The sequence below is a fragment of the Euwallacea fornicatus genome, chromosome 22 (assembly GCF_040115645.1).
Source record: "Euwallacea fornicatus isolate EFF26 chromosome 22, ASM4011564v1, whole genome shotgun sequence".
NCBI classification, from domain to species: Eukaryota; Metazoa; Arthropoda; class Insecta; order Coleoptera; family Curculionidae; genus Euwallacea; species Euwallacea fornicatus.
The window spans coordinates 2,876,461-2,900,248 of NC_089562.1; the positions used below are offsets into that span (position 1 = coordinate 2,876,461).

The 23,788-nt window shown below is 38.8% G+C and overlaps 2 protein-coding genes and 1 long non-coding RNA gene across 5 annotated transcripts in view; 1 reads left to right on the forward strand and 2 right to left on the reverse strand.

The window, feature by feature from the left end:
- Window positions 1-1,672: 1,672 nt before the first annotated feature.
- On the reverse strand, window positions 1,673-10,769 carry LOC136346266 (uncharacterized). The gene is made up of 3 exons (XR_010733273.1): window positions 10,636-10,769; window positions 2,420-2,578; window positions 1,673-2,359 (listed from the first exon to the last, which is right to left on the reverse strand). It is a non-coding gene; the product is annotated as an uncharacterized lncRNA (long non-coding RNA).
- On the forward strand, window positions 2,564-20,342 carry LOC136346260 (phospholipid-transporting ATPase ABCA3-like). 3 transcript variants are annotated; one of them, XM_066295279.1, is made up of 22 exons: window positions 2,564-2,660; window positions 9,888-10,206; window positions 11,650-11,874; window positions 11,936-12,063; window positions 12,148-12,440; window positions 12,491-12,734; window positions 13,526-13,705; window positions 13,759-13,968; window positions 14,021-14,279; window positions 14,338-14,527; window positions 14,583-14,748; window positions 14,805-15,022; window positions 15,294-15,451; window positions 16,572-16,660; window positions 16,717-17,063; window positions 17,120-17,356; window positions 17,416-17,695; window positions 18,227-18,352; window positions 18,401-18,655; window positions 18,712-19,449; window positions 19,504-19,952; window positions 20,007-20,342. In XM_066295279.1, the coding sequence occupies exons 2-22, from the start codon at window positions 9,890-9,892 to the stop codon at window positions 20,046-20,048; spliced, it is 5,151 nt and encodes a 1,716-aa protein (XP_066151376.1). In that variant the 5' UTR covers window positions 2,564-2,660; window positions 9,888-9,889; the 3' UTR covers window positions 20,049-20,342. The 3 variants fall into 3 exon arrangements, with proteins under 3 accessions (XP_066151376.1, XP_066151375.1, XP_066151378.1); XM_066295278.1 differs by lacking the exon at window positions 2,564-2,660 and adding an exon at window positions 6,255-6,549; XM_066295281.1 differs by lacking the exon at window positions 2,564-2,660 and having other exon boundaries at window positions 10,145-10,206; window positions 11,640-11,874.
- A 591-nt stretch (window positions 20,343-20,933) lies between these two features.
- The window catches only part of Fhos (Formin homology 2 domain containing), a 93,580-nt gene continuing 90,725 nt past the window's right edge, over window positions 20,934-23,788 (reverse strand). Inside the window, exons 18-24 of the mRNA XM_066295277.1 lie at window positions 23,578-23,769; window positions 23,336-23,520; window positions 23,035-23,252; window positions 22,134-22,326; window positions 21,986-22,076; window positions 21,581-21,778; window positions 20,934-21,186 (exon numbers count right to left, since the gene is read on the reverse strand). Coding sequence (XP_066151374.1) covers window positions 21,113-21,186; window positions 21,581-21,778; window positions 21,986-22,076; window positions 22,134-22,326; window positions 23,035-23,252; window positions 23,336-23,520; window positions 23,578-23,769 — 1,151 coding nt within the window. The 3' untranslated portion in view covers window positions 20,934-21,112. The remainder of the gene's footprint in view (window positions 21,187-21,580; window positions 21,779-21,985; window positions 22,077-22,133; window positions 22,327-23,034; window positions 23,253-23,335; window positions 23,521-23,577; window positions 23,770-23,788) is intronic.

Below are 23,788 nucleotides of genomic sequence, written 5' to 3' on the forward strand. Positions count from 1 at the left end.
AAACTCCTCAACGAAGAACTTAAAGAGGCTGAAAATTTCGTAGCTAGTGATGGCTGGCTCCAACGATTCAAAACAAGATATGGAATCCGACTGCTGCCTGTGTCTGGTGAGAAATCTCCGGCACAGCCACAATTAATGCAACCATACAAAGAAACCTTTGCGAACGAAGATACGCAGATGGCCAAGGTTGATATGAAGGACGATATGGGCAGTGAGGACAGTGAGGACGTTACCGTTAAAGTGAAAAGTGTAGTGACTGACGCCCAAGCCGTACAAGTTTTTAACCAAGCTTTAGATTGGGCTGAACGAAAAGGAGTATCACCCATGGATATTTTGGTTCTTCGTAGATTACGGGTGCAAGCATTGGAATACAATGCCAAGAGCCAATTTGCTCAGATTAAAATTGCAGAATGTTTTTCCCCTAATTAAAAAATATTTATCACTATTAGGATAATTGTTTATTTTGTTACATATATGTATTAAATGTTTTTTTTAACAAATTGTTTATTATTTAAATCACGTTTGGCTTGAATTAGTTTACGTTACCGAGCGCCTGCTTCAGCTGTTTATTTGACCGATTGGAAAATTCATCATTTTAACTAAGGACTGAGATTTTGCGGGACGAGAAGTGATGTCCTGCAACGCGGCACTGGTCAAATTCATAGGCATTTTTTTTCCAAATTTTTCTAAGCCATGACAAAACGACAAAAAAATAATATGCCCCCGGACTCACTCAAGCCGCGTCCCGCATCTGCAGACCTGCAACAATTGGCTCACGGACTATATGAATTATGAAATGGAGGTAACCGTATTCGTTACGTAACTGCTTCCGAAATGACACCCGTTTCGTCACCTGTTAGGAGTACCTAAAATATGGTTTAATTTTTAAATAGAGGAAAGATGATTTCTCATCGGGAATTGGTAAGAAGTGACGTTATGGAAGCGGCTATCTTGATCCCATAATTCTGCTGAGAAATGGGGTCGCAAAGAAAAATGGTCGAGAGAAGCAGATACACCATTCAAGTTCGTAGTTACTGCAAACGTGACAGAGAGGGTTAGTCGTGAAGTAACAGTTATTTATTTACCAACATCAGAACTGGTCAGAAATCTGGGCCGAAGCTTCCAGAATTGGCGGAATACGCACAGCGTTTTTTTTCGAAAAAAGGTGCTAGCTTTTCTACTTCTGCCTCCATATCCGTTTCTGTCTCATCTTTCCTATTTCTTCCTATGTCAACTTCGATAATGTAACAAGTGAATTAAAACGAAACATTCTTTCTACTTTTATTACTCAAATTCGCCCAGAAAAAGGGCACTAACGAAGCAGGCGCTACTACGCCCTTGCAGGGACCGATTTCACATTTACCCCGTCGAAAAATTCGTAAGTTTTTTTTGACGATTTCCCAAACTTTTCAGATCTGACCAATTTTCAGGATGATTCAGGACCTTTCTCGAAACCCGTTGAGCGATGTGCAGGGGTTCCTTCCTTGGAGGTTGGAGATACCACCCGCGATTGTTGTGCGAGAGCGCTCACACGCGAGCACCACTTGTAACACTTATCGGTTCGAAGCACCAATGTTGACCCTCTGCTCAAGAGAGTCCAGGACGGACTAGATACCTGCTTAGCAAGGTAAACACGTGGGATCTCCCGAAGGTCGTGGAATTAGGACAACCCTTCAAACATTAACACGGTTTATTCACTGACTTGTAACACATAACTATGACTAAGACTTAGTTGCAGAAATGTAGGATTGAATGATCGCGATCCGATGAAGAGCATGAGTTATGATTGTGAATTGGCGGTGTATCGATCCGCCTTCGACTGATGAGTGACAATCGTGATAGGAAAGAAGATAATAATAATTCCCAGCTCCTCCCAGCCCTTAGTGCTGGAAGCTGATGGTCAGCAGACATAGGCGTACTCTTAGTCGGAGCGCATTTCACCCGAGGAATGCCCATTTCACCAGGCCTGGGTAGGTTATCCCGTGACCCGAATATTGCCTTTATCCCAAACGGGACGTGATGGCACCCCCAAAGGTAATGGTGGAGAATTCCGGTACCCAAAAATCACCTCCGATGCACATTTATAACTTGAGTATGAAAGACGAAGAATTTGAACCATAAACCATTTCTAGAGAATCTAACGGATCGCGACATCTGGGAGGCAACAAATGCAAGATGTGCAGGGGCGCAACTTGGGGTTTTAACTCGCTCGATGAAGACATCAAGACTTGGTTCACTAAGTCTTAACACGTGGACAATTCCAAATTACCTTCAGTCGTTTATCTTTCTCAATGAAAGTACAACAATACATCTACGTAATGATAAGCTAATCTCCCTTTTCGGAGTACCATTTCCGCACCTGCAAATATACTCGTTACATGTACACTTATTACCTTTTGTCCATAGCAAGTAACCAAACCTTCAATGTAATGATTAAAATTCAGTCTAACAAACGCCAATTTTGATCTACGATTGCTACATTTTCCACGTTTTGGATCGAACTCGCTTTTCCAGGCAGGCGCGTCATCAATGCCAAGGTGAAAGTCAGCTTATTTTCAGCATTTCGGATTTTCTTAACCTACAATTACATCCTCCAGTTTACGTGTTCGTAAAGTTCCCTTTTTGGTTTGGTAGTTGGAGAAAATACTAAATTTAGTCAGGTAAGATTTGTCAATACTGCTAACATAGGCAGGCCAAACAAATTATTACAAAGAACAATACACCTTTCCATGAAATCAACGAGTCAATATTATGACACTGATAGCAAATTAATTAACGGGTGATTCTCCAAGAAAATTCCACCTATTATATGGAATAATTCCTGGAACTGTCCCCATTATCGGGACGCACACAATTCAGTCCTGTCTATTGTTTTGAAAAGCTCTTTTTGGTGAATTAGCTGCCATTCAAAACTAAAGTAGGCAAACTCCTAGAAAAAACTTTAACGGGTCACACGTTTAAACAACGCGTAATAGACAGTATATAGTATAAAGTGTGCTCTCAATATAACCGAACAAGTGTGTTAAAATTCTCCGCTTGACTTTGCTCAAGTTCAAATTACTAGAGACCTGGTAAGGGTAGGCGAAATTGTGTATTAAAGGATTGCTTGCTGTAAGTGGTAAATTTCTAATATTCAATAATATACGGAGTGTTCGGTGCCGCGATAGAAAATTTTCAATGTGAGATAGATGGGGTCATTTCGAATCTACACAACGGTGTTTAACCTCATACAAACTGCTCATCGTGTTTGAGATATCGTGCTTCTTAGGTTTCCATACGAAATAATTGATTTGATACAGTGAAGTTCATTTGTTTAGTATTAAATACTTTTCGCATTCGGAAATGTATTTTTTTTATATTGTTAATATGCATATTGTTAAGGCAAAACAAAAATTAATTAAAAATTAATGCTACAAACAATTATATATATATATATATATATATATATATATATATATATATATATATATATATATATATATATATATATATATATATATATATATATAAATTAATGTGTTAAAATACTTTGGTTCCAATTTATTCTTCCATTTTAAAGAAAATTTTCTCCAATGCGGCGCTAGCTGAAAAAACTAAAATAGTCTTAAAAACCTCTCTATGGCATAGCACGAAATTATATTTCATGAAATTAAACACAAAAGGAAATATTGCTCTAACGAGGACATAAGCTGTGTTAAATTTAAATAATCCTTTTCCTTTTTTAAATAATCCTAATTTAAATATTTAAATAATTTAAATATCATTTTAAAATTTTGGGCGCTTGTTTTAACTTAAAAAATATAATTTTAAATTAACTTCATTTTCAAAAGGAAACCCTCCATTTCTAACGCATTTACTTGTCCCTCTGACCTCCCTACTCACCACCTTGGCCCATATTTCAAAAACGACATAAGGATAAATACGATTGTAGGGATGCAAAATGACCACGTCTATCGCCCAGGGAAAACGTTCTATTCGTTTTGCCAAACGCCCTGTACACAGGGCCCAATGCATGCAGTATATACAGGGTGTTTCCTAAGTGCGGTACGTAACTTCGGCAGCATTTTCTACAGCTAAACTAAAGGTAATTTTGTTATATAGACTGTATCCCAAAAGTGCTTCGTTGCGGAAATACGGGGTGTGAAAATTTCTTAAAAAAATAGCAATTTTTTAAATGTCTCCGAAACTACTCGAGACATTTTAATGAAATTTTGCAGGGTTTGAGAGTCAGCAACGGTGCGCATTTTACGCTAAAAACAGTGGCTATTGTGTAACCAGTGGCGTGCGGGCAGGATGAGTGCTGGATATTTTAAAGGAAAAATGTGGTACGCCACTGTTCTTTTCCAATATTTTGTTCCTTTTTTAATTATGTGTTCGATTTGGAAGAACAAACGTCTCTTGGCTATTTTTCGTAGGACGCACCGTTTTCGAGTAAATAAATAAAAAACATTGTAGCTAAATTTTTTCATTCTTTTTTATTCTTCTTAAGAGATGAATTACTTGTATGAAGATATTAATTTTTTTGTTGTGTACTTGTCTGTTTCATTAAAATTCCATTAAAATGTCTCAAGTAGTTTGGGAAATATTTAAAAAATTGCAATTTTTAAAGAAGTTTTCACACCCCGTACTTCCGCAGCGAAGCACTTTTGGGATACAGTCTATATAACAAAATTACCTTTAGTTTAGCTGTAGAATGCGCTCCCGAAGTTATGCACCGTACTTAGGAAACACCGTGTATATAGGGCCCCAAAGAAAAAAATCGAGTTTTAGAAAGCTAAAGAGAATCGCGTGAAAAGCTCCCTGTGAAAAACGTTGAAAACATAGAGTTACTAATCTTTGTACCTCGGAAAAGTCGGAAAAATTGGCACAATGTCGTTCATAGGTAAATTCATTTTTCTGGGCAATAAGTCTAAAAAATAGCACAATCTGAAGGCCGTTCCATATCAGAAAGTTCATATTTAGCCCATAAAATATAGCTGAATTTATTATACAAAATTTTAAAGCCTGAAGATTATGAAAGCTTAAATGATTAGATATCTAAAAGTATAGATGCAGCTAAAAATACTTACAAATTAGTCCGAAAGCTTATAATATTGAACGATATACAGTGTTTATCGTGGTCGGCAGATCGAGTTTCCAAGAATTTAAAAAATCTTGTAAAATCTATTTTTTTTAAGCATTGAAAGCGTACTGCCATCGATTCTTATACATATTACTCGAAATTATTGGGTTATCTATGAATAAACGAATCCCAGTGACAAAGTCATGTATAAAAACGGTTTAGTGTGCAGGATATTCTATAATATATCGAAAAGTAAAATTTTAACGTTCTAAATGTGGTGACAATAGTTCAATGGCTCCGCGCAGGCGCGAATCACGGAAAAACTGGTGAAGATACGTGGTTGTAGTAAGGTTTGTGAATTTGTTTCCTAAAAGTCGTAGGTTGATAATGTTGAGGAACATATAGGGTGTCCCATGGAAAAAAAACTAGTTTCCAAGAATGAAATAAAATTATTTGAATGAAAGTGTAAAATTTTTATTGTTTACGCGGAACTGGGCGCGGTAGGCATGAAATAAGTAATAAAATACGAAATGGAAATTTTCAAACAGACCGACATTTCCTCCACAAATACCATTTTTTGTAAAATTTAGTCAATCGTCCGCTTTTCGCGAACGTCACAATCGATTTAATTTTCTCTTTACCTATAACGATCGATTGCAACCTATGGAATGGCCGCGAGAGAGAGAATTCCCTCCAATACATTTTACCTATTTTAGAGTTATCACTGAAAATTCTCAACTTAAAGAGACTTTTCTCCAAGACTCTCCTTGAAATTCGTTAATGATCTGTTCCTATTCGTCCTTACATTACCGGACAACGAAGTGGGGCGACTAGAGAGCGAATTTCATGTCAAAATTAACATTAATTAATAACAAATAAAAAAAGACGTTTTATATGAAAATGTAGGATATTAGTTTCCCAAATATAGAGAAATTATCATTCAAAAATTACTCTTGCTTGCGTCTGAAGGAGTCTTAGCTGGTTTCACTGTTTCAATCCGCCAATACCACTCACATTTCCAATAATTTCAAGAAAAATCGACCTGATTTACGGGTACAAATGGTTCCAAATCCAATTACGTCACCGAAACTATTATATCAACGAACGATTCATCCGCTGTATCAGGGATTCGGGGAACCTAAGCAAGGTCATTACTTGCGTGTTATGCTCACTCCGTATCATCGCTATGTTGGCCTACAAGCAAAGCAACACCCAGTACCAACGTCTATCGAACCTTCAACGTTCACGACGACGACTCTTAGTTCTAGAATAAGAATTGAAATCTCTATGATCCTCTGATATAATTGTAACAATAGTGATATGTCCAAGTTATTTTCGGTCAGTTGCACGTCGGTCAATTTAATTATCTCACAACAATAATAGAACAAGTCGAACAATGTCGCGTTTGAATCGTGATTGTTCCTATAGTTTAATACCAAATGTGTCCAACGCAGGGAATAGCCATGAACGGAATGTTCGGGACAATCGTAAGTAATCCACTTGGAATGATTAATCAAATTGAAAATTTTTAAAATCAAAAAATAATTGATCGAATGTCAACGCAAACAATTTAACCTCGAACATTATTTGATGACGAGAATGATGATTTTATTCTTATGAAATATTGTTTAAGGGGCACAAGAGCTTTAAAGTAAATTACATGCGATTAACCGTGATATAACATCGAGATTATTGTCGTCGCATTAAGAGTTTAATACGGTTTATTTATCATGCTCAGCTGATTATTCACTACAATTGAACAATCTATAGTCAGGGTTCATGGTCACATACGAAACGTTTCAAGCTCAATGGACTTACTGGCGAATGAGTTCAATCCTTGGTATTCGTGTTACTTGTTCCGATTTTTAAGATGGATGCGCACTTCTCCCTTGTCTAGGAGAAACATGGCACAGCTCAGATTGAAAGAATAAAGTGAGAAAATACCGAATTAATTTTTTTGTAAATGCAGTAGTGCAATAAACGCAGCAAAAGCGCAGGTCCCTATGGGGAAATATACATTTTCATGGGTGAGAGCTCCCTTTGACGGTATTTTCTCTAGAGCTAGATGCTTTTCCCGCTACGATTCGCGGAGTCATCTCTTTGTCCAACAGGTCCCTTATGTAAAATTTTAATATTTGACACAACTTTTGGCGATTCAACTGCACTTACACACTATATACAATAAAATACGTATATGTCAATTTCAATTTTTTTCAAGCTTTGAAATTTCCATGAAAAATATCAAAATTCGTTTTACTCCATTTTCCCTGCAGGCAGGCGATTTCGGCCCTTTATAAATTTTTTGAAGAAACTTCGAAGTCTTCAAAGAAAAATATTTTTCATATGTGCACCTGAGGTACCAACCAAACCCCACAAAGCGCTCACAAGGGCAGTCGCAAAAGTTCTTTAAAATTTCACGAAGTGAAAGGCCCTCCAGTGTATCCATTGATAACGATTGATGTCGATTTCTCCATGAAAGAATTGCGTTTGAAATGGGGTTAAACTAAGGATAAAGAATTTGCCGTTCTCTTTGATTGAGGTTACTTCACACCTCAGGGTGCTGTTTGCGGGGGTGAAATTCGCAAACACGAAAGCGTTTAATACTTAGGCTGAAAATTTAGGGAGATTTTATGCTTCGTCGAGTTCAAGGAAAATGGTGCAGGTGAATACCCCATAAAACAACCTGAAAATCGTGGGGTTATTTCAGCTCTTTACTATTTTCTCTTCTTTGACAAAAATTGTTCCTACAGGCAAATAGGGGAATCTCGTTTGTAAAAAATTTACGGACTTCCCTCGTATAACTTCAGTTTTATAATTTTTTACTTTGCTACTCAACCAACCCACGATATCTGTAGAAAACTAAATGGAGATCGTTGAATTTGGCCAAATGTTGCTGGAAACCATATTTCGCGAAATTTTACCAAATTTTCCTCAATAGAACTCTTTATGGTTTCTGCCTATTTAGGTGTATGTAGCTTCATTTCCTTACATGTCTTATGGGGCCGATACCGATGATCAATCTTAAATATCGTCTACAAGCACCAAAGATGTTTAAAACACCTTTTTTGTTATTACTTAAATCATACAACTCCTTCAAGTCAACACTAAACTTCTACCAATCCCATTTTTCTTCGCCGTTTGTGCACAGAACTCTGAATTTGGCATCACTGTGTTTTTGAAAGTTCCTTTTGTAGAGTCTAAAGCAAATAGCAAAGAAAATATCATTATTCTTCATTTCTGAGATGTGATGGAGTAAGTCAGAATCAACACCTGTCGCAGCAATCTGGCATTCGGCGTCTTACCCCGACGCAAAGGGGGGCACTTGTTACTTAATGTGCCAAAAGTTGAGTTATCGAAGGACCACAGCTTATACGGCGCTGAACCGAGTTTAAACATGCTCCTGATGCAGGGTCACACTTTGAGTTTTATTTAAAGCAAAACAAACAACACCGAACAACTGAACTAAAGTCTAAAAAACACTTTGAGTAGCTGACTGGTCTCCTTTGAGTAGCTGACTGGTCCCCCTTTGAGTAGCTGACTGGTCTCCTTTGAGTAGCTGACTGGTCTCCTTTGAGTAGCTGACTGGTCCCCCTTTGAGTAGCTGACTGGTCCCCCTTTGAGTAGCTGACTGGTCTCCTTTGAGTAGCTGACTGGTCTCCTTTGAGTAGCTGACTGGTCGCCCTTTGAGTAGCTGACTGGTCCCCTTTGAGTAGCTGACTTATCGCCTTTGAGTAGCTGACTGGTCGCCTTTGAGTGGCACCCTGTCAACGTAATAATAATAAAGTTAGTTTTTGTTTAGTCTAAGACCTAAATTATGCCCAGTGATTTGTCTATGCTATTAATTGTGTTGGGTTTCAATCAACTGGACAATAGTTTAGGTGTCTTGACTCAATAAGTGGTATTGGGCATAATCCCCAACAACACCCTTTTGCAAAATTAGCTTCTACGGAAATATGCTTGAAAAACATATGGATATCTTTAATAAGTACAAACCTCCAGAAAAACCTTCCTGAATTTTGAATTGATCAGAATTTGTTAGGGACTTTAAGTTATTGTTTTTTTTTGTTTGTTGTTAATTTTGGTTTTGTCATGTATTTGTATTTTATCCCGTAAGTTACGCCCATGTGCGGCGATACTTATGCGGAGAATACCATCTGAGTGCCAGCCCACATGGCTCATCAGGCCAAAACTAAGGGTACGTTTTGGCTGGGGAATATGCTACTAGTCAAAGGAAGCTTTCTCGGTGGGGACTATTGCCGTGATGGTCAATTTGTTGGGCCTACGGTATTCCCAGGAAAGCGACTAGTACAGATATTCCCCAGATGGCCGCGGTTTATGGGATCCGGCGTAGCCATAGCCCGTAACGGTTCTTGGTGGTGGTACGCCCCTGGTTGGAATTCCTCAGGATTAGTAATTAAGGGATAACCGAAGTAGTTTTTGCTCTCTTTTTCTCTTCGTGTGGAAGCTGCGTCGGTGTCGGGATGTGATCGAAATCACAGTGTGCAACTTGCCCAATTAAGCATTCTCCCTCTTCCTACTTAGACCAAAACTTTTTCATTTTTTGATATAAGTGCAAATTAGATACACTCCGTTTTATGTAAACCAAATTGGCGTTGACGTGGTTTCACTTATCGAAGAAATCCCTCAACAGAATTCCTCCATCTAAACTGATTCTCCATTCCAGGGCTCGTGTTTTGAGTAACACTATGCTTTCTTATTATTACTTTAGAGCATAGAAGTGAGACTTTCAATACGAAGAGCTTTTCTAAAATTATTTATTTTCAATGTTTTCCATGGAACCGCCAGTAAAATTCACTTGTTCCAGATATGGGTCAAAAATGGGACAAATTTTGTCTTCTTTTATGGAAAAACTGGGTGCTACAATACCGAAAACCTTTACAGACCCTTATCGAGATCATAGCACCTGTTTTGTTCTCGATTTTGTTAGTCTTAATAAGGAGGTTGGTGTCTCCAGAACCCCACGATGCGATAGAATATAATCCATTTTGCACCATTCCATTCGACATTCCCGGATTCTGTGAAACTCCTGCGGGACCTAACATCACCTACATTAGGAAGGTGAAGAAGATACTGGGAACATCTCTGATGGGAGGAAACGACACCGATTATTCTAATATATTCAAGTATGTAAGCAGATATGTGTGTTAAGAGTTTGTTGTTGTTAGGCATCGTAACCGAATTTGTTTATTCTAAAAGTCTGTTTCGAGATAGGCGGAAACGGATTCCGGCCTGTCAGAAATAGCCGGAAAAGCGCCGTACGTTGGTCAGGATTTCCTGCGCATGTTTCTGATTGTTTTTTGAGATTCGGAATTTTCCGCTTTGCAGGAGTAAAATTTAAATTTGTAGTTTTAAAAGTGTTGACTTGAACTACAAGTTGCCTACGTACAGGGTGTTAAAAAAAATGTACAAAATTTAAAAGGGTAATAGTATGAACTAGGACAAACGAAAAAGTCTTAGTAACACGAAAACTCAAAGTAACCGTTTCGGACATATGGATTTGTTTCTTTAACATTTACCAAACATTATTAAATCGATTAACAGGCGCTGCTCACCTAAACTGTCTGCAGGACATAATGGGTGGTCTTTTGGACGACATTCCTTTAGACCAAAGGCAACGAACGTGGTTCCCGTACGATGGTGCTCGAGCTCATTTCTCACCCGCGGTTGGAGAGCATTTACACTGAACTTTTCCATATAGGCGGGTGGGAAGGGTCGGACCTGCATTACGGCCTGCAAGATCGCCCGATTTAAATCTTCTAGACTTATTTTGTTTTTATATTTGAAAACGTTAGTCTATGCCACTCCTGTAAACAGCCTCGAGGAGCTGCAGCTACGAATTAATGAAAAAAAATGCCAATAAATGCGAACCCATGAAGGGGTTTCAGAGAGAGCTCGGTGGTCGTTCGTGCAGACGTGTCGTGCGACAAGGGGGCCCGCTTGCAAACGGAAGGAGGGTAGCACAAACACCATATGTAATTTTATTTTTTGGTCTCGCCAGAAGCTTCTCTTGGTTTTTTTTGTGCGTAATAAACACTGCAAATAAATGTCTAAAAAAAAGAATGACCCTCCACATCTCCGAAAGTGCCCCTTTGCAGATTCATATTTCCCAAGGCTTTTTGGTTCATTTTGCTCTATACTATTACCTCTTTAATTGCCTTAAACTTTTTTTTTTAACATCCCGTATTTTTAGTAGTTTTCCTCTCATTTTGACAAAGTAAAGAAGTGCCAGTTTTCTTAATGAAAACCTGCAACTCAACGGATTTCATGTCGTAACTAGTGACCTGCCGATAGCTTAGGTTAGTTCAGGTTCTGGCTTTTATAGCTCAGTTAAGAAATGGGACCAGCGACAACAATGGTCAAGAAACGCAATTAGCAATATTGTTAAATCTATGCCAGTTTCTTGCAACATCTTCGTCGGACGGCAATATTGGAAAAAATCGTATATGAAACTCTTCAGGAAACACTATTTCGTATCACTTGCATTATACGGCAGGGCCTCGCTTCGCTGGTCCCGCAGAATCAAATCCGTCAGATAAAACTATGCATAATTAAACAGGTATTTTTAGCACTTACACGTTGGTTTACTCTCCTCACAATGAAGCGATAGACGCAATAATGTCTCTCTTCATTCCCTTTTTCAACCAAGTAGAATCCTTCAATAATTCGGCTGACATGGTTGATTATTATATAACTAGTGGAAGAAACAATACATTTGCAGCTATCCAATTTCAAGATAGTTTAATTAATAGAACTGATTTAGGGCCGGATGAGAACGTGGATATTTCTATCCGGTAAGGAAGAACTTACGTCAAATGTGTTCTTTTTTTGTTCAAACTTTTAGTAACGTTTTAGATTTCCTGCAGAGCTCCGCTTCTCAAGATCCTTGTTAGAGCAGAATAACTGGCACACCAACTTAATATATCCCTTATTTCAAACTGCTGGACCCAGAAGCCCCAATAGTACCAGTGGAGCAACACCAAGTGAGGAAACTCTTCTCGCCATACAATTATTTTATCATCGATTTTATCGTCTTTTGCAATTCTCACTATTACGGTATTTTTTAGATTATTTCACGGAAGGATTCATAACGCTACAACATCTTCTATCGACGTTGGTTACTTTGTACAAGGCAGGTTACAACATTTCTGGAAATCTCGACATAAGTGATTTGTTGCAATTGCGAAGTCTAGGATATCCGTTCGTGAACATGAGAAGATTTCCATACGCAGCTTGGAAAGAGGATTTACTCCTCACGCCTCTAAAGTCCTTTGTTAGCATCATTATTATGCTGAGCTTCGTCTACCCTTGTATTAACACCGTAAAGTCTATAACTGCAGAGAAGGAGAAGCAGCTTAAGGTATGAGAAGAAGTGTCGTCGAAATTGCCCTTTCTTAGTCATTTTTTCAGGAAGCAATGAAAATTATGGGCCTTCCAAGTTGGCTCCACTGGGTTGCCTGGTTTCTCAAAAGCTTCAGCTATTTGCTAGTGTCGATAATTCTGATGATAGTGCTGTTGAAAGTGCGCTGGTACACTAACAGTGAATACACGGTGTTTACATACGCAAACCCACTCGTCTTGTTCATCTTCTTACTATTTTATGTATGTTCGACCATCACTTTTTGTTTCGCCATCAGCGTCTTCTTTTCAAAAGGTAAGTGAAGATTCTTTAAGAATTCTGAGCTTCTGCTCAAAAATACACGATATTTTCGAGGACTCATGAAAACGAGAAAACTCTTTAACACATGTTCTTCTGGTTTTTCCATGAACAGAAATTTCTATTCTTTAGAGAGCGGTGAGAGCACATTATCGCAATTTTCTCTAAAAATCTAGAAATTTAAGAACTCTGAGGTTGTCGATAAAGACCCCCGAAAACCTCCTCCTTGCTCTTTTAGAAAACCTTGTGAAGGATGTCAACGAGTTTTTTCTTTACCATTTCATGAGTTCAAGTGGTTTTCAGAAAATTAATCAGAAGCCTGTTCACCTTAACATTAACTGAACTTGAAAGAGAGCCTAAAGGAAAAACAAAACTCTGTAATGACCAACTTGCTAAAATATGATCTTTGTGACTATATGAACTCACGCGTTTTTGAAACAATTAATGATACATCTGAATCACATGAACTCCATGTGAGATTTCCAAAACTCAAGTCTGGCATCAGAAATCCAGGGAATATGAATTCTTTATTAAACCTATTCATGTGGTCATTGTGAACTCCTGAAGCCATCGGAGTTATTTCTCCATTTACTGGTGAAGTTTCATATATTTCAGAAATTTGCCAGAAACTTCATTCTTTTGGAAACTTCCTGTATTTTCTAAATTGATTCGCGGCTTTAAATGATTATTATTTCCTGAAATGTTTTCACGTCTCTGTAGATCTACATCTCATCACATAAATTACTAAAGTTTAATATTTCGTTCTCCAACTCGATTCTCGATTTCAGCAAACACTGCAGCCACCATAGCAGGAGTTATGTGGTTTCTTTCATACGCTCCGTTCTCATTCCTGCAAAATAACTACGATACCCTCTCACTAGGTACCAAGCTTTCATCCAGTATTGGGGCGAATACTGCCATGGCGTTTGGATTTCAAATCGTTTTGATGTATGAGGGTACTGGAGAAGGTCAGTTTGGATAGCGAAATTAGGCTTTATTCTCTAGTCCCGGAACATTTCAGGGGTACAATTTGATAATATTTGGAAACCAAATACCCCAGATGATGATCTCTCCCTAGGAATAGTAATGACAATGCTGTTACTTGATAGTATAATCTATTTGCTGATAGCTCTCTATGTAGAGACAGTTTTCCCTGGTTCTTATGGAGTTCCCAAGAAATGGTACTTTCCGTTCACATCAGAGTTTTGGTGCGGACAACCGAGGAATTCCGGTTAGTCTTCATTGAAGATTTTCTTAAGAGGATTTTAATGATGCAATTTAAGGAATTGAAGATTTCGACGACACAGTAACAAACAATAACGAATTCTTCGAGGTAGAACCGAAGAACTTGCAGATCGGCATTAGAATAAAAAAATTGAAACGTGTTTTTGGGAAGAAATTAGCAGTTCGGAATCTCTCTCTAAATATGTATGAAGACCAAATAACGGTACTACTGGGCCACAATGGGGCAGGCAAAACTACTACCATGTCAATGCTAACAGGAATGATTACGCCTTCTAGTGGGACAGCTGTTGTAAATGGGTACGAAAACATCCCATTGAACTGAAAGTGTGTTACGTGAATTTTTCCTCATCACTAGATATGATATAAGGTCAAATATGGAAGGAGTCCGAAACAGTTTGGGCCTATGCCCGCAACACAATATAATCTTCGATGACCTGACAGTGGCGGAACACATATATTTCTTCAGCCGCCTGAAGGGTCTGAAGGGCCAGGAAATCGGAGCTGAGATTACGAAGTATGTGAACTTGTTGGAGCTGCAAGATAAGGTGAGTAAAATTGTTATTAAATGGCGAGAAAGTGGAGCTATCAAATGGTTTTAAGATAAATTCCAAATCCAGCACCTTATCAGGAGGAATGAAGAGGAGACTATGCGTTGGAATTGCCTTGTGCGGCAATTCAAAAGTGGTGATGTTGGACGAACCCACGGCGGGAATGGATCCAACAGCCAGAAGGGCTTTGTGGGATCTTTTACTGAAACAAAAAGCCGGTTTGCGCCGAAGAAACTGGAAATCTGACAATAATTATTCTGCTGTTCTCTTATAGGTAGAACCTTGCTTCTTACAACCCATTTTATGGACGAAGCCGACCTTCTCGGCGATAGAATAGCCATAATGGCTAGAGGTGAATTACAATGCTGTGGAAGCAGCTTTTTCCTGAAGAAGAAGTACGGAGCGGGTTATCATCTCATTCTGGATAAATCTCCGCAGTGTGATCCAGAGAAAGTGACGATGCTGTTTAGGAAATACATTGCTGACATTGAGGTAGATACAAATCAAGAAAAGCTCCTTCTGAGCGTTGCGCAGAAGCAACACGGCGTGATTCGAATGGATACCGATTCGGTCTCTCCAAGATATTTTGAAGCTCCGTGATCTCAGCCGTTGAAACTCTCAACAGTGAGAAAGTCTAGTTCATTCTCGGAAAATCCTTAAAAATTTGCAACATATAATTTTTCCCTAAATCAGCACAGTTTGCGATGTCCAATGAAAATTTCATACTTTTAGTCACTTAATTCAGATGCGAATTTTTATTTAGGTTCACAGCAGTGTTGGGTCGGAGCTGACGTATCTTCTAGCAGAAAGTCAGTCATACATTTTTGAAACGATGCTCAGAGATTTGGAGCAACAGTGCACCTATCTGGGCATCAATAGTTATGGCATCTCTTTAACAACTTTGGAGGATGTTTTTATGAAGTAAGTGGCTTAAATTGCGAAAGCTTTCCTGGTTTGCCAAAATTCACAGAATTAACGGGCAAAATAGAAAATGGTGGAACTACAATTTTCTCAAATGCTTCCTCGAAGAGCTTTTGTGAAAAAAATCCGCAACCATTCAAAATTTCTGAGTCTTTCTCGTCTACATGCATTTTACTCTTTTTTTTTTAAGGTAAGATCCATATTCAACAACAATAACGATTAAAATCATGAAGGAAAATGTAGGATTCAAGTTTGTCATGGAGATTGAGTTGTGCACAAAATCTTGAGCTTTTGGCGACCGTTGTCCATGCAAATGAATCAACTCGTTGTTCTCTGAACATCGGGAAATCTCCAACTTTTGCTCATACACGTTCCCCAAATTAATTCTTTATCTACTTTTATTTGTTTAGTAGCAGACTTCATTCTTCTCTTCCTTTCTAGCAATCAAACGCTTCGTGGGCGAAGCAGTTTCTCGATGTGTGAAGCAGATGCTTGGAGAATTAGCAAATGTTATTTTTATCGTCTTGCAATAGTTCAGTTCTTGGTGTGGGCGGGGAACCACCCAAATCAAATCTTCCCCTAACGTTGTCCTGCGATTTTTCTCCGGGAAAAAGACGATCCCCAGAAGTCTTCTCTTGAAGAAGAATCCAGAGGTCTTCAGTAGATATCTGTTACACAGGGAGCATTTGTCCATAATATCTGTGTGTCGGCCTCGCTTTGGTACCAAGTTGAGGCAATATCTGAGCCGGATATGACGTTTTCTTTGATTCTCCTTGAGAGACTACTCCAGTAACCTAGAAATTACTCACGATCAGTTGTGCATCAAGATTGTGGAAATTCATAATCTCCAAGTATTTAAAGCAGAGTTTCATAGTGGGTGAAAAATTTTTGAAGAGATTTAAACTGCAAACGGTGATCGTTTCTATTACTGCAGACTGTAAATATCGGTTCATTTGATCAGACATAAATTCAACGTGTGTTTCGTAGTTTCCGAGATATAGCATATTACTTTAAAAGGAAATAGCGATTAATTCGAAACAGTTTTCAACACAATTAAACTGCAAATTTACTACTCGGTTACACTACGCACTTTACCATTGTTATGAATTTTACCACTTAGGGTGGGTGCTGATCACGTCCATGAAGAAACCTACAACGCCACACTCAACAACGAAATGAATGGGAACAGCACAATGGTGGATAACAAAGGTAAAAATCAAACCGCAATTGTTCGATTATTACAAAGAATCTCTTACTCATTTTAGTCTCCGACGGTTCATCGCCTCGCATCACCGCCTCCACTGAACTTCTCCTAAACCAAATCTCAGCGATGACTCTGAAGAAGATTTTTTCTATAATTCGATCCTGGATTTTATTAGTGATCCAAGTATTAATACCTGTGATCTTCCTGATCATCACCATGATCGTAGTGAGAATGCAAAACAGAATAGGGAACCTCCCAGCGATGCCTCTGGAACTGAGCAGGTTCAAGGATCCAGTGGCGTTGGTGGATGGGATGGAACACAGTGGCGGATTCGCGGATTTCTATAAGAGTGTTGCTGGAAGTGCTTTCAACAATGTCAGTTCTATCAAAGACACAATATTAACGTTGGTGGGTTTTGCGGTAGTCTGATGGTTGTGAGAAGAAAACAAAGATAATTATTTTAGACTGCAAAAACCCCAGTTACAGTACGAAGACGTTACATCGGAGGGGCCTCATTTACACCGTTTTCTGGCCCATTTTTCGATGTAAATTATACAGTTTACTTCAATAATGATCCGTATCACACTCCGGCTCTAGCGTTGAACTTGGCGTTGAATTCCATTTATAGAAAAATAGTTGGATGCAATGATTGTGGTATAAGAATTACCAATTATCCTTTACCTTACAGCGCTGATACCCAAGTAAATTCTTCATAGGTTATATGATGCAAGGCCGAGCAATAATTTCCAAATATCTTTAGATCAGTTTGCTCGCAACTGTAGGAAACAACATGGGTTTTCAATTGGCCTTCAACATATGCTTTTCCATGGCTTTTGTATCTTCGTTCTACATTCTGTTTGTGATCAGAGAACGAGTGAGCCAAACCAAACACCTTCAATTTGTATCTGGAGTTAAAGTGCATGCCTTTTGGTTAACTAATTTATTCTGGGATTATACCACGTACCTCGCTACCATTGCGGCCCTTATGATCACGTTAATTTGTTTCCAAGAAGATGGATTCAAGACTTTTTCGGACATAGGTAAGCGAATGTATGTAAAACCTAACGGGGTAAAAGGAAAGAAACCGCAGGATATGCGCAGTTGATTAAATAGGGAAAAATTCACGTTGCGGTCCTGGATAATTTTTAGATCTTTTTTTTTTATTTGTTTGTATGGTTCTTTCTAACACGTTTTCCAAGATTCTACCAGAATCATTTAAGACTCCTCAAAGACCCGAAAAACGACTTTTTCGCTAACTTATTTCTAAAGAACGTTCATGAAGGAATTTATTGAACATCTGGATGCGGTTTTCACACGCATTTTTAGCGATTTTTGTCAAAATTGGGGGGGTTGCTATTTGTTTACTATTTTGTAATACAGTCGGATTCACAATAAGCCCTTCGGCGCAAGCGTTTTGCTGCGCTGCTGAGCGCGCTCGGAAAAAAGCGGATAAGCCCTTCGGCGCAAGCGTTGTGCTGAGCTGCTGAGCGCGCTCGGAAAAAAGCGGACCTCCTTACGCGATCCTCAGGTACCTCGAGGAAATTTTCTGATGTATTTCTCTCTTATTACAGGAAGACTCTTCCTCATTTTCTTATACTTCGGATGGTGCATGCTGCCCATGATCTATCTTTCCGGATTTCTCTTTGATATTCCTTCGACTGGCTTCACAAGGATGACGTTTTTCAGCATTTTTACTGGTAAGTTTGTGAGGAGCTTCGGATCGTATAGAATAAAAAAAAATTCAGGGTGTGCCGCCTTCCTCGTGGTGCAGTTGCTTGGAACTCCAGGTTTCGATTTGGAGCATGTGGGGAACACACTTCACTGGATCTTTTTAACAGTCCCGCACTATTCATTAGCAAGTGGCATCTTTGATACTTACAAATTGTTCTCTTACAACAAACTTTGTAACACCTATTACGAAACTTGTAAACAACAATATCCGAACTTCACCAAAGACCAGTGTTGGGATTTAAGTGCAGCTGTGCGCGAAGTTTGCAAAGGTACGGGCAGTTAAACTTCTCGTAATTCTTATCAGAATTCTAACACAATTTTCCAGGCCTGGATGATCACTATTTCAAGTGGCAATCGCCTGGAATTGGGCGCAACCTCCTGTTTTCCTTTACGGTGGGATTCGTTCTGCTCCTACTGCTACTGGCAATAGACTACAAGATATTTTCCCAGATAACTTACCAAATCGAGCAAAAATATTTCCCCAAATACCCGTCAGACATCCAAAACGTTGATTCCGATGTATTGGCCGAAAAACATAACATCTGGAACACCCCAGAAAATGAGCTAAATCGAGACTATTCTATGTACACCAAAGATCTCACGAAATACTACAAAAATTTCCTAGCTGTGAATGGAATCTCTCTGGGGGTGAGGAGGTATGAGTGTTTTGGTCTGCTAGGCATTAATGGAGCCGGAAAGACCACCACTTTCAAAATGCTCACTGGGGACATAAAAATATCTTACGGCGACGCCTGGGTTAACGGAAATAGCATCAAAAGCTCGTCCAAGGAAGTCCAGAGGTACATTGGATATTGTCCTCAATTTGACGCCCTTTTGGATGATTTAACCGCGAGGGAAACTCTGACGATGTTCTGTTTATTGAGGGGCATTCCCCGCAGTTTTTGCGATATGATTGCGTTAAAACTAGCCACAGATTTCGATTATCGAAGACATTTGGATAAAAAGGTCAGGGAGCTTAGCGGAGGAAACAAGAGGAAGTTGAGTACTTCAGTTGCACTTATAGGAGATCCTCCAGTGGTGTATTTGGATGAACCTTCGACAGGTCTTTATCGAATCGCCCATTAAAAACTTTGAGTATGAAAGTGAGTTTTTGCAGGGATGGATCCTGCAACCAAACGTTTCCTCTGGAACGTCCTCTGTCACGTTCGTGATAGTGGCAAAACAATAATCTTAACGACCCACAGTATGGAGGAATGTGAAGCTTTGTGCACTCGCATTGCCATAATGGTAAACGGCAATTTCAAGTGTTTAGGATCAACTCAACATTTGAAGAGCAAATTTGCGGAAGGGTACACCCTCATTGTGAAAGTTAAGAAAACAACTGAAATTTTTTCTGATGCCAGTTCGGCCTCAGAACAGATAGAGCAATTTATTCGCGATAAATTTCCGAGTGCTGTTTTAAGAGAGAAGCACGAGGAGCTTTTGACTTATTATATAACGGATAAAAGCGTGCCTTGGTCCAAGATGTTTGGGATTCTGGAACGTGCGAAAAAAGGTGAATTGAGCATTGAGGATTATTCGTTAGGACAAAGCAGCTTAGAACAGGTAAGATGTGATACAATGCAGCTAGTTGCACGTAGGTGCCTTAATCATTTTTAGGTGTTCCTTACGTTCACCAAGCATCAGCATCAAAGCGACTAAATGTATTAATCTGATTATGTGGTTTATTTATTTAGGAAATTACTGAAGTATTTTACGTACATGATATAGTAATTTAATAAGTTATTTTTAAGCCTTTATTACAGCAAAGGAAGTGTACAAATGATCATTATGTTCTATTAGATTTAGTCCGATATGCCTCCACTAAATTACTTATGCAAAAATTGCCCCAATTTCATATTTTTTAGGTATTTTAGTTTAAGTAATCTGTAAGATTTTTTTAAAAACGTGATACGCCTTAGAAGAAAAATAAAGTATTTTTTGAATTGTGATAAATCTTATCTTCAAATTCCCTTCTTTTGGAGTGGTCAAAATTGAATCCCTTTTTTCCAAAAAAGTCGGGCCTCAGTCTAAAAAGACATTAATTGACATTATCACTAAGTCGGAAGAGGGATTCTTGTCTATCTTTATCACTGGAAAATCGATGAATATGTTAAGTTTCATTATGGCTATTCCTGCGAAAAATTCTTTATACGTCGTCAAAGGAACATTAGCGCACGAGGACGCTAATAGTGTGTTACAATACTGGATGGGAAATATTTCATTACAGTCTGGACGATAATGAAATCGTAAATTAGACATAATCTCTAGATCAAGTTTCTTCCACAAAAACGACCGCCAACGCACATCCTAACGGACACTCCCATTACTCTGGGAAGGTTCACGTTAGGTGATAGTAAGCATCTGTGTAAGCTCTTGCATTGTTGAAGCCTTCACTTCGTTTTCCCACTTAACCTCCGAGTTGTGGGCAGAATTATCGAGACATCAAAATGACGCGCAAAGAAAGTTTCTTGGGATTTCAACTAAGTTCAACGCGCAAATAGCGCACAAAAGTAGGATGAACATTAAAAAAAATAAAATTAAGAATAAAGAAAAAAACAGTGTTTATTGGTAAGAATATTATATTGGTAATAAATAAAAACGAGGCGAAATATCCACATCAATTGATCTTCTAGGATATCCTTCGAGTTAAATTATTTGGCGAAGACGTGATCTAGTGCCTATTAAGGCTAGTTGGAACGTACTTTTAGCATATTGACGCAGCATCAATAGCCTTTAATGTACGCCGATAGGTGATTCTTCTCTTCCTCTGAAAGGCCATTTTTAAGAGTTCTTCTTACTGAAACGAAAAGGAAAAGAGCTATAAAACATCTGCCTTTAAGGGTATAGGAACCTATTAGGTTAACATGCAAAATCATGCAATAAAACACGATAAAGTTGAAGAAAAAACAGCGTTTTAAAATATTCTAAATTTCTGCAGCTCTACTCTTCACAAAAGCATCTTTTCCCGCTACTCCACGAAACACAGTGGAAAATAGTTAATGAATACACTCAATAGAAAACCCTCAAAAAAACACGCGCACACTCAAACATACCAACTTGTCTACTACAATTAAGGTGAATCTCTGCTACCATAGGGGTTGTTTTCCCTTGTTCTCGACCTCTTAACTATTCACGAAGATGAGAACCATCATATAAGTCTGTATTGTCTGTTACTAATATAAAATGCTCACAAGATTTCCTGTCAGTATGTCTTGTCCTCTTCCTCTCCCTGGGTGCGGTTCTCGGCCCTTTAGTGGCAGTTTTCACTAGACTTTCCAGAATTTCATCATCCCCATCGGTCAGATGTCCATTAGGCCCTGTGGAATTCCGCCCTAAAGTGTTGTTTTGGCTACCGCTTTCTCTCCGCCTGTGACGCCAAGGCAAAGTACCTGCAAGTTCTCGAGGTAAAAAAACGCTCTAAGTACCAATATGGCAAAGTCTTGTTAATCTTGGTCGGCCGCATGGGTTCCTCAGAACTGCCAAAAATAAAACCGTGCATTGATCAATTCTTGCATTTTCATGGGAATTTTTCCCTAAGGAAATAAGTTAACAAGACTCTGACCTATCGGCCCTTAAGTGAGTCCTTCACAACTTACCTTGCATACTTTCTACGTCTGAAATATCACTGCCGAGTAACTGTCTCAGTTCCGCATCCGCCCTATCTTCTTTGGAGCGGAATTTCCCGACCTAATCAGACATGATTTCAAAAACTCTTAATCAAGATTAGCCATCATAATCACTTACATCGGTAATCATTTTCCCCCGGGTCTTGTTTCTTTCTCGATGGTTGGCTTTCTTTTCCAGCTGCTGTAATACTCTTTCCCTCGTTGTCCGGTATTCTAGGGCAAACTCGGACACTACCCGGCAAAATTCGTTTGGTTTCGTATCGGATACTTGGTGGAATGGTATTCCCAACCATAGGAGGAATTTGTGAAATCTATGAAAACGCGTGAATTCGTTCATTTATTCATGGTTCTATAGGGGGAACATTTTTAACTGTTATGCCAAGTTACTGCAAGAAACCGAATCGTTACCCCAATATCTCGCCTGGAAGGCGGACCTCCATATTTTATCTTGGAAAACTTACTCAAGCACATAGATTCAACAATCTGAAGTAATCTGAAGTAACCAGAAATGATTTCAACAACTTTACCGCCGATTGCCAAGTGGCCTGGCTAATTTGATTAAATTTAATATTAAATGATACGGGGTGTTCTTGAATGTCGTGTTAATGTTTCAGGGTGCGGTTCCTTGGGTTATTTAACGAAGGACCGTTTATGTGAAGTTAGATCCGCAATGATCTAAATTTTCAGTTACATGGCGTTGGGATTTTCCTTTTCAAATCGTGATCTTTAAATTTCCAAAAAGTACGTTGGATATTACTCCCAATTTCGATGTTCGTCAATACTACGTTAAATCCCGCATATTAAGTGGACAAGTAATTCTACTTTTCAACCAGTGGCGTACCTGCGTACGTATCTTTCGATATTATTTACGAAAAAAGTGGTACGCTACTGACATTTCCTGGTTAGACTACTATATATATATATATGAAGAAAATTTTTTACGATTTTCTCGTAAAGCAGCTTAAAATGGTATAATTTTGATGGTCTCATATTTCGTTCGTCCAGCTAAATTGCTTTACCTGTTCATGATTCTTCGGTGAATAATCCCCAATAAAATTATTCTTTCGGCGCAATCAGCCAGAAAATCCGACATTTTCACTTTCATCATGGTGGACCCGTCGTGCTTGGCGATGAGTTTCAGGTGATCCCACGATGCTTTACAATCAGCTTCCAACCTTTGGATATTCAGAGTCAGCTCGTCGAAATCCACTTTAGAAGCTCGGGTGATGGCCCCAATCTAAAGAGACCGACAGTATCAAACCAGTTATTCACCTAAGAAGTGCGAAACTTTTCCGTACGCAAGTAGAAATCCTAATTTACCTCTGAATATAAATCAGAAGCCTCCGGGAACTTCTCCATTACAATATGACACAGATGGTGCAATAGAGAATGTTTGTGCACCGTATCTTTGACCTCAGGTACTTTGGTAAGATATTCGATTTGGAAACCTTTCACTTCGTTCCCGTTTAGGAAGTTGCCGATGGACAACAAGGTACTGAGAATAGCTGAAAATCGATTATTTCATATCTTAAATGAACCTTCCTATGCTCGTCTTTACACACCTCTGAATGTTTTATTGATTCTGAGCACCTCGAAGCCCTGCTTGAGGTCCATGAGCGGCTCAGCAATTTCCCTCTCGGAATTTTCAAAATCCAGCTTGAAGGCCCACAACTTTAGCCTGGCTGGAAGTTCTGAGATCGAAGCTAAAGTTAAAAGGAACTGTTCCGCACTCCCAAGAGGAAGATCTGGATTGGCTGAAAAGACTTTTTGGTC